Source organism: Halyomorpha halys, unplaced genomic scaffold (assembly GCF_000696795.3).
Source record: "Halyomorpha halys isolate HHAL.00 unplaced genomic scaffold, Hhal_1.1 Scaffold171.1, whole genome shotgun sequence".
NCBI classification, from domain to species: Eukaryota; Metazoa; Arthropoda; class Insecta; order Hemiptera; family Pentatomidae; genus Halyomorpha; species Halyomorpha halys.
In genome coordinates, this window is record NW_027115842.1 from 150,867 (window position 1) to 161,972 (window position 11,106).

Below are 11,106 nucleotides of genomic sequence, written 5' to 3' on the forward strand. Positions count from 1 at the left end.
TGTAAAAAATAACAAATATTTCAGAAAATATGTGATTTACAACAAAATATGTAAAAAAGGCCAAATATTTAAAAATATGTGAAATAAAAATGGCTCCTTTTGGCCTGTCTTGAAACATCTTTAGTTAGTAAGGAATCAAGGATATCATGGTCAGATAAAAATTTGTGAAAACATAAAAATCCTATCTCTAATAATATTACTTTACCTTCTAATGAAACTTAAGTAGGCTTCAATCCTTTCATTTCTAAAATTATCCAAAAAATTTCAAACTCACAGATTATAGATTTCTTATTACAGATTAAAAGCAGTCTTGGAACTGCTTCTCCTTCCACTGCCTTACGTAGAGGCCTATAATTGTTAATGGAATAAATTTAACAAGTCATAGAACAAGAGTTCCAAATATTTTCATTCTGTGACAGCTCTTTGAATAAAAATTTAAGAAATATATTCCATAATATAGAATTTTATAGAAGTTAAAACAAAATAAACGATCTACCCTTCTACAAGAAGCATAAATACAAAATACCACACCAAAGAAAAAATCTTATCAACATTCATTTCTTATTTAATTGAACATTAATATCACTCTGTCTTTATCAATTTTTTTAAAAAATGTAATAAATTTTACAATATTTTTTTTATTTCATACCATCGGTACAAATTAAGGTGGCATATCAGAATTCTTTTTAATGTGTCACAATTCGGTAAGGTCTTTTTGGAACTAGCAAAATTTTCAGGTAGTCACTTTTGCTCTACTAAAACAATACTTTTTATTATAAAAGATATAATTAATTAAATTGTATTATTTACATATATCGTCGATTTGCCTGAATATTAACACAGCTAACAAAATAAAACTTTTGATTTTGTTTTAATATAATTATTTAATTTTTTGAGTGGTTTATATTAATAACAACACATTTCAAATGAACAGTTACTCTCAACATCAGTTTATTTTAATCCTCTACCCATTATAGAGAAGACAATTTCAATTATTAACTTGTAACAACTCATTGAAAAAACCTCATTCACATACGGCCCATGTCATATAATAAAAACATCTCAATCATACTAAACAGGATAACAAATATCAACAATAAAACCTACCATTTTTTTTTTTAAAATTAATTCTTACCAAACCCTATAACAATAAAACCTACCTCCAACAGGTTAAGATTAAGATATCACCAGAGCTCTAACCTTGATTACTGAGGTTTATTTATTTACATTCAATTTAGTTAATATTCTTTTTGATTTATTTCTTAAATATTGACATTATTTAAAAAAATAATTATTGTATTTTAATTATATATACACATTTATTTACAGCACCCTCCCTCTCCCACATATCATCACACTGTGGTCCCTCACCTCCAAATATTTAAGTAGAGTTCTCACTGAATGAACACATCCAAGACCTTAGATAAGCATTTCACTGGATAAGTACCAACAGTTGAAAAAGGTTAGTTGAAAAAATTTAATTTGATATATATCTTATTTGTTGTTTTATTTATTTATTTTTAATATTCTAATATTTGTTATATAGGGGAATTTGTTGATAAAATGATAGAATAGAAGGGATTCTAGTAAAATAGAAGGGAAAGAAAAAAAAGGAGTGAATTGAAAAGCTTGTATTTAATTTGTAGACTGGTATTAATTGTAAAAGAATACTGTGAAAAAAAAAATGTTATCTTTCTATTATATTATATTATATCATGTAAAAATATGTAACTTATATTTGTCCAGTCACGGATTGATCAGTATGCTGTGTAATGTTGCAACCCGATGTATTTGGGCACCACGAATGAATAAATTTCTTTCTCCTCTTCTCATTCATAGTCCAGAACGAAAAAGAAGAGTTGGAAGACCTAGATTGTGCTGGATGGATGGGGTCCTCACAGATGGTAGAGCTTTTCTTGAACTGACTAATCGGAGAACAGCTGCAAGAGAGAGATACCAATGGGCGAGACTAATTGAGAAGGCCAAGACAGTGATGAGTTGTAGCACCCATGATGATATGTTTCATTTACATACTTTGAAGAATTAAAATAAACTTTATTGAGAGTAAAGTGGATCATTTGTAGTTTTGTAATTAATATTTTATCTTATTTAAAATTGGACCTATTCCAAAGATAGTACCCTATACTGCAGTTACTTTCTTTAATGAAGTAGTCCCAGACTTTCCTGAAGTTAACATTGTTACAAACTCTAGTCTACTGGATACACAACTATAGCATGCCTAAAACGCAAAATAAAATAACTTTTTTTGTCAGATGTTCCACTATTCAAGCAAAGTAGTGGTAAGTACTAGAAAGATATTATTTTGTCTTTTTCATATTGGTTTGTATCATACTTTCCTTTTTATACTATCTTATTCTGATTTTAATATGGTTATTTTGTTTTTACTCAACCCAGAAGGTCTGAAATGATGGTACAATAACATATCGGACCATCTTTTCCTTACATTAAAAAAAAAATATATATTGAAAACTAAAATGATCACACATTTTCTTTAATGCTGATCGTAGAATATTAACTTATTATTAAATACAGCTATCATACCTCTTTATGGGAATCTGAGTATAGTTGAAACTAATAGCTAAAGTTGCCATGGATACGACCCTTATTTATGAATGACCCATTGATAAATAAATATCGTATCCATGGCGATTTTAGCTATTAGTTTCAACTATAGCTAATTTCTGCCCAACTCTGACGGTAGCGCAACTCCAGCCTTTACCAACCAAGTTGGAATTCCCTGTTCTACAATACTACATTAGTTTTTTCTATCATAAAAAAATAAAATAAGTAACAGCTTTCTTTTTTTTTTTTTTCTTTTTTTATTTAATAATAATAAAAAGAAAATACAATTTATAACTTGATACTTTTTACAATTTTCCTTCAAAGATGCTACAAACATAACATTTTTTAAAACAACAAATATGCTCAGTTTTAAGATTAACTATCTTGAAAGAGGATTTAAGACAGCATCTAAACTGTTTCCTTCCTCGATTACGTTTATTTATTTTTTTAGGTTTAAGTTGTTTTGACTCAGAGGAAAATAAAAGGAAGGGCAACGACAAACATTTATATTTATAGCAAGTATAACAACTTGGGTAAAACAGGCTTTACAGATTCAATCGAGCAAAGGTAAATCACACGCTACATCTAAAATGTGTTTACTTTTTTTTTTTTTTTTTTAAGTACTTACAATCTATTTTCAATGTTTTACTCCTTTTTTTTGTATTGTTAAACTGGATATTTTTGTACTTACAAACACAACATATCATATAATTATCATACTACAAAACACAAAATAAAAACTGAGTGAGCACTTTTCCGTAAAGCACCTTTTCCAAACAACCGAGCGCATTTATAAAGCGCATTCATTCATGATGCTATTGGTCAAGTTTTCACATTCTTTCCAGACTAGATACAAATTATTGAACAAAGTAAATAAATTAAAAATGAGGCAAGGTAAAAAAAAAAGTCTAAAGAAATGTCGAAAGTTGGATATGCAAAATTGAATCATACCAATGTGGTATATCCTATATTAAAAATAATAAAGAAACATTAAAAGATGGAGAAACGTTCAATGATATATCTCTATCTCGTTTTCACGACACTTTAGAAATATAAAATTAATCTTTACCTTTCCATATTTTTTTAGTTTTTTTTTTTTTACTTTTTCTCTTTTTTTGTTGTTTCTTTGAGATCTAATAACAATGCAGACAACATTATCCATTGTTTGACATAATCATAATAATGAGGACTCGATAAAATTTCTTAAAAAATAACAAATCAATAAATAGAAGAATCCAAGACAGTTTTTTCCCTCACTCAACATTGCGAGTATTACGTTATTAAGATTCTTCCTGTTATAGTTTTCCTTTCTCTTTTAAATGCTTCCAAGACAGATTTCAATTGAAAAGGGTACTATTTTATAAACGAGTTGAAAGTTTAAAAGTATTATTTTCAGCTCTTGATAACAGTATTCTTTAATATACATCTCTCATCTCACCATTTTAAGCGTATTTGACTCGCTAACTTATAAACAGCCTCACACTCACTTATACTTATAATAAATTATTTTCATACGAGATGAACCTCAAAAAGATAAGGCTCATCGTTAAGTTGAAAGACATTTCACAAAGAATATTTCATTACATTTCTTTTGTTTCTTTTTTTTTTTTTACATTTTATATAAACTGTTGAGATGGTCCATTAAGACCCTGTCATATACAAATACGGAACGGAGGCAGAGGTATAGCTCCTTGGTACCAAATATTGTTTATCATCATCATGTGCGGCAGAATTAAAAAGAGGATTTCTTTACTTTTCTTCTTTCTTTTTCTTTTACTTTTTTTTTTTAAATTTTCGGTGAGTCCTCCACCTTGCAAAATAAAATGTAAGATAAGTCCAGAATTACAGAGGGTTTCTGTGGAAAAAAAAAAAGTTAAAATTAAGTTAGTTTCAATACAAAATTCACAATGAACATTAGATAATACATAACTTTATACAATGTAATCTCGGTAATCCGAACTGGCATAAAAAAAAAAAGATATTTACATAGCAGCAATAACATTTTTGTTTTTAAATAAAAGTGCACACGTATAAAGGACATTTTTAACTTCCCGAGCTAGAGACAAGTTAATGTAACATGGGCAGCAGCCTCCCCTAAGAGTGAAAAAATTTATTAATTTAATAAAAAAAATTTTTTTCTTCAAGCAAATACTAATTTTAATAACTAAAACAGCACTGCGATAATTATATATAATCTTAAAATTTTTGTTTCATTCTCCTTGTCTGTGCTGAAATGTCACAACCTCATTGACTATGGCTTGCCCCCCTCCAGTTTTGATCCTGGGTACGCCCTTATGATTGTAATCAATAAGAAAATCGAAAGTGGAAATTTTAACAGTTCTAATATTGGGTAATCTAATTCCTATAGAAAAGTTCATAATATATTTTGTTGGAATTAGAAATAAATAATATCTATTGTATAAATCATTTGATTCTATAAACAAATTTTGTAGGTAACATCACTTTTTTATTTTTATCATGTTTTATAAATCCATAAAAAGAGTATTTTTGGAGAAGTTTGTCGGGGGGTGCGGCCAGCAAAGAACAACATAAATAAAAAAAAACCATATTTATTTATTTTATGCCGACGTTTCGACCTGAGTTTCAGGTCTTCATTAGGGCTATAGAACAAAAGAGATAACAACATTTACAGTAACATACAATTGAAAAGGAATAGTATACAAACAAATTTAGAATTATACAAATTATTGAATTAAATCATAAATGATAAGATACTTTGCTGACCGCACCCCCCGACAAACTTCTCCAATCATTAATCTACAGTCAATTATCTACACCTCATCATAAAGAGTATTTTTTTATAAATAAAAAATTAAAACATCACTAGCATGTAAGGATGTAAAAGAAAACATTTTTTTTTTTTCAAACTTGTCAAATTTCTGTAATCCAAACACCTCCCTGTAGCAATTAGTTTAGATTACCAAGATTACACTGTATATAAAAAAATAATGATAATCCTAACACACTGAGTGCTAATGCAAAGGCCTAGGAAATATTTTCTTGTTAAGTAAAACTGCAAGTTAATTGCAAATTAATTTCTTTTAGTGGATTATAATCTAATAAAAAGACGATCGTAAAAAGTTGATCATTCTCAGAGGGTGCATTTTTTATAATAATTGATTCTGATGCAAAAGTGTTGGAGTCTCATTTTTAATGTACGGTAGCAAAATCGAGTAAAAACCTAAATAAGTTGTGTTGAAGATTAATCATATTTCACTAAATAATGTAATAATTTATTAATAACAGATTTGTTTGGAAAACAATGTTTATTGGAAAAGCTGTTGTTTTTTTTTTTAATATTTGACATAAAAAGTACTAATAGGGCTTAATTTAAATATTAATGTTAAATGTACCATTACGTTTATGGTGATTAGTTTGAGATTAGTATTAGTAGTTTACAAGATATACACTAAAATAAATCAACAAAATGATTTTGCATAATATGTAAAAAAAAAAAACATTGGTTAGGGAACAACTGAGTGTCGGAAATTAATGAACATAAAGAACTCAATTAGGACCTATTTTGAATGCACTATTATAAAGTAGTACATAATGGTATTATCAGCAATAAATTTAAAAATATACAGTAGCAGTTTTGAAAACTCTACCATATTAGGACAACGGAAGGGCCGCCCATAGCTCAGTGGTTAAGACACAGTCTTACCAATTTGATTGATGTCTATTGGCGGTGCCGGTTCGAATCCGGCCTGGGACGTTGACTTTTTTCATTGAGTGGCGGTCCCACAAAATGAAGAACTTTGACCCCCAACCATGGTTAGGCAATATAGAACTCCAAAAAAAAAAAATGAAAATGGAATCTCAGAGAATAGGAAACTTAAGTAATTCGATAATAATTCACTATTACTTGTTTTCAGTCAAATGTTTCTTAGTTTTAGAAGACATAATTTTTTTTTTCTTTTTCAATTTTAATAAGAAAAATCCATTTATTATTACTATATTTTTTTATAAAAGTAATTTAAGTTAAATTTTTAATTATTGTTTTACCTGAAGGCCCCATTCTTGATAATTTTAATATTTAATTTTTTTTTTTTTTTATACCTGAAGGCCCAAAGTCATTCTTAATAATATTAATTATATAAATAAATAATTGACCATATAATTTCAAATTATACAGAAGATGGTCCGGGGTGTGGACAAATGACCGGTAACTGTTTAGCCGGTATCTCTGCCGCAAGTTCCCTGATGAAGACCTGAAAGTCAGGTCGAAACGTTGGCATGAATAAATAATTTTTTGCTTATTTGTGTTTTTTTTGCTGATCGCACCCCCTCCCTCCCCACACCGACCCTCTACTACAATTATTAATCTACGATCAACTATCAACACCTCATTCAGATAAAATTATTCTTTAAAAATATAATCATCTTTATGAAAAATTAAGATAAAAATTAATTTATACCTTTAAATATAAATTGTGTTTTTGTTACTTAAGCCTTACTAGTCGTGTGATATGATTCTTGTGGTCTTCCACCCATTTTGGACCTTAAAAACAAAACAAAAACATGCTTATAAATCTAATACTAATTAAGATTCGAAATTTATATAAAAAGAAAGCCAGAAATAATATTTAATATAAAAACATGTGTATAGGTTACCTATGTTTTCTTGCGTGTGCTGGTTTCGGTGGAGGTTGGAGGGTGAACGGTAGCCTTCCTGCATTTCCAAGCAGTCTCATATCTCCTATGATTAATAAAAATAAATTTTATAATTTAATAACTTATTTTAATATTTGTGATATGTTGAGAAACAATAGGGGTATTCATGATACTGTGTTAAATGTAAAATGTTTTACAATGTTAAATGTTATAAGTACACCATTGTGAGCAGCCCTATTTAAAGTCATGTTAAATAATAAATGCATAAGAGCTCCAAGCGGATTTCCTGAGCAGCTTGTTAGTAACCTTTCCTGCTAAAACTTCATGTTATTGTTTACTTCTAAGTTTTGATTACAGTAATTTATTACAACATGCCTAAAATAAGTGAAAAGTAGAAATGTAAAAGTTTGGCTACTGATTGTATTTTTTAAAAAGTCCACAAGACAAAAAAAAATACAAACTACGAGTAAGTAACCTAGCACGACAACAAATAAAACAGTGACAAGCTAAGCTGGTCTGTTTCGTGACATCACTCTCCATTTAACAAACCTAGTAACAGACTCTCAGCCATGTTACATGTTATATCGTTTTAACATGGCAAAAGAAGGAAATATTTCTTCATTTAACATAAGATTTACCATTTAACACGCTTTAACGTGTTAAACTAAAGATCATGAATACCCCAAATTAATGCTAATGTTAACATTAATAATATAAAAATATGTTATGGTAAAACATTAAATGTTGTTGAAAAATATAAATATCTCGGTGTTACTATGGATGATGTTGTTTCTTGGGAAGCACACATAGTAAATGTTTTAAAGAGATTGCGAGTATGCTCATATAAAATTTATTACCCCCAATTTGTACTTAACAGAGAAGCTTTAATAATGGTCTACAAAGCATTATTTAAATCAATATATCGAGATATGGGATCGAATGCTATGGTGGCAGTGCTGATAGTCATTTATCAAAACTTGCAAAACTACACCATCAAACATTATGAACAATAACCGCAGTAATAAAGCAAAAAATCTTAAAATTGTTGGTACTTTACCACCTAAACTATTTTATTCTTACAGAATTATCTTAAAATTTATGGAAAGTAATTTATTTAGAAAAGAAATAATATATTTAAAAATGTTAGAAAAAAAAAATTTATCGATACACCCTATAACAATAAAATTGGTAAACATACTTTAAACTTTATGGTACCATATCTGTTCAATCACCCACCAGATTAACTGATAAATAAATCAACCACAAAGAAAACTAAAAACTAAATATTTGACTGGGTACTTTCTTACTTTTATGATTCCCAATAACGGATTTAGATTCACCAAATATTGATATCTACATGTTTTTTTTCTTAACTCCACATAATTATTCATTATATTACGATTAAAATCATCTATATATGTATGTGCTTGCTTATAAATATTATTTATTTTGATATTGATAGATCCTAATTTTTATCATATTCTTGTATCATATTTATTCTCATTATATTAATTATATTAATATTAATTCACTAATTGTAAATTTGTAGCATTATTGTTAAAGGACTTCAAAGTCCTTTCAGTTATTATTATTATTTTTTATTTACTTTATTTTAATTTTAGTATTTGATAATTGAATTATTATTTTTATCACTAGAGATTAATTCATACTGATTTAGCTTAAAAAATGAAGTAGCCTCCACAACACATGCAGTCAAAATTGTAATTAATAAATTTCATTTATGTCTATCATCTTTATGTTATTTTGGCACCGGCCGATAGATGTTGTCATCTGGTCGAACCACATTGCATGTAATTTTTTTAAATGAATAAAAAAAAAATGCTGTTACCTGGAAGTACCCTGAAACCATAGAGCGGCAAAGGTTGCAGTTTGTCATCTTGAGATCTGTCTTTTACGGTAGGTGAAGCGGGGTATTGTGTCCTGAGCGGGGAGCCACATCTCACGCCAACCTAGCCAATCCAAATCATTAAAAAACAATTCATTTTAATTATATAGGTGGGCAAAAATTAGTTATAATTAAAAATATAACTAAGTTTTCATGTAAACAATGTTTAATTTATCAATTGTCCATTAAAAAATAAACACTTTTGGCATGACAACTTGTTACTGTTTTAATTATAACTAATTTTCCATCCTGACTCTATTTTAATGATTACAAATTTCATTAGAATTTATTATTAATGTTTTATAAAGTAAATAAATTAAAATTACTAAAAGACAAACACACTTCAGTAACATTACAAACTATGTAGACTTTTTTTTTTTTTTTTAATAAACTGAAATATAATAGATGAAAAGATTAAAAATGCTCCAGCCTAATATGGAAAAACAATTTCAAATTTGTAGACAATAATCAAAATAATTTTTTTATTCATTGACAATTTTCAAAATTATTATTACATTGTAATTTTATAGTTTCACAAATATAATCATAATACTGGTCAATATATATTCCCAGGAATCCTATGTTAATATAAAAATATACCAGTACTTTCCTTTGGCAGTGCTAAAACTAAAACAAAAAAAATTTTTTTTTTTTTATACATTCTAAAAATAGTACCATAGATTGGAGTAACTCTATGAGTAATAGGGTAGCTTTGGAACAGTCTGTAAGGAAGCCCAAAGTTACCTTACTTGTAGAAAAAAGTAATTCCAGTCTAATGGATTACCACAAGAACGTAAATTAAAAACAATTTTTTTTTTTAAATTGTATCACTAACTAATTAAAGTAGCAATATATAGTTAATTAACACTTTGAAATTAATTAATTAATAATAAGAATTATTATAAAATTTTAATACATGTATATATAGTTGACCATAAAAATTGATGTATAAGATGGTCAGGATTGCGGTCAAAAGTGAAACAAAAATAGTTTACAACTATTTATTTTCCGACGTTTCGCCCCACTTTGCAGGGCTTCATCAGGGCTAAAAAGATACAATATGATACAATGATAAGAATAAAAATACAAAGATAAGATACAGTGATAAGAATAAAAACAAGTAACAATGGTAAGAGTAAAAATTTCTTAATAAAAATACGTAAAATATAAAGCTAAAAAAGTACAGGAGAGGCACATAAAACAAAAACAATACGGGGAGAGAAAGAAAGAAAAAAAATATATAGAGATAAAATAAACGCCATGAAAAAATAATAAAAATAAATAAATAAATGATAATAATGATATAAATGAGCAAAGAGCAAGTCAGGACAACATACTTGCCCCGCGCTTCCGCTTCATTGGTCCTTTCTGTTCAACAGATTCCTTGGACCAGGTATGTTGTCCTGACTTGCTCTTTGCTCATTTGTTTTCATTTTATATCATTATTATTATTTATTTTTATTTTTATTATTCTTTCATGACGTTTATTGTATCTCTATATTTTTTTTCTTCTTTTTTTCTTTCTTTCTCTCCCCGTATTGTTTTTGTTTTATGTGGATCTCCTGTACTTTTTTAGCTTTATATTTTACGTATTTTTATTAAGAAATTTTTACTCTTGCCATTGTTACTTGTTTTTATTCTTATCATTATATCTTATCTTTGTATTTTTATTCTTATCATAGTATCATTTTGTATCTTTTTAGCCCAGATGAAGCCCTGCTAAGTGGGGCGAAACGTCAGAAAATAAATAGTTGTAAACTATTTTTGTTTCACTTTTGACTGCAACCCTGACCATCTTCTTATATATTATATAATTTCTTTAATTAATATTTTTTTCTTTTTCAAGAATTCACACCATTTTTATTCTTATGGCATCCGAAAAAGTTGGACTTTTTGTCTATTGTTCACAAATAAAAATATTTACAATTAACGTATTGGAAGATTATTGATTGACCGTGTGTGAAGATGAAAGGAATATGGTC

The 11,106-nt window shown here is 27.8% G+C and overlaps 1 protein-coding gene and 1 long non-coding RNA gene across 16 annotated transcripts in view; one reads left to right on the forward strand and one right to left on the reverse strand.

Annotated features, from left to right (window-relative positions):
* The window catches only part of LOC106678989 (uncharacterized), a 26,251-nt gene extending 23,052 nt beyond the window's left edge, over positions 1 to 3,199 (forward strand). Inside the window, exons 1-4 of one of the 3 annotated variants that reach the window (XR_010844962.1) lie at positions 654 to 737; positions 1,330 to 1,462; positions 1,747 to 2,300; positions 3,035 to 3,199. This is a non-coding gene — a long non-coding RNA (uncharacterized lncRNA). Of the gene's footprint in view, positions 1 to 653; positions 738 to 1,134; positions 1,238 to 1,329; positions 1,463 to 1,746; positions 2,301 to 3,034 lie in introns of those variants that run through there. The other 2 variants (XR_010844961.1, XR_010844960.1) reach the window with 2 other exon arrangements.
* Positions 3,076 to 11,106, reverse strand: part of enc (encore) — a 130,659-nt gene continuing 122,628 nt past the window's right edge. For all 13 annotated transcript variants that reach the window (XM_067052800.1, XM_067052796.1, XM_067052798.1 and 10 more), the window contains 4 exons: positions 9,068 to 9,188; positions 7,219 to 7,303; positions 7,023 to 7,105; positions 3,076 to 4,438 (listed from right to left, as the gene is read on the reverse strand). In XM_067052800.1, coding sequence (XP_066908901.1) covers positions 7,051 to 7,105; positions 7,219 to 7,303; positions 9,068 to 9,188 — 261 coding nt within the window. In that variant the 3' untranslated portion in view covers positions 3,076 to 4,438; positions 7,023 to 7,050. The remainder of the gene's footprint in view (positions 4,439 to 7,022; positions 7,106 to 7,218; positions 7,304 to 9,067; positions 9,189 to 11,106) is intronic.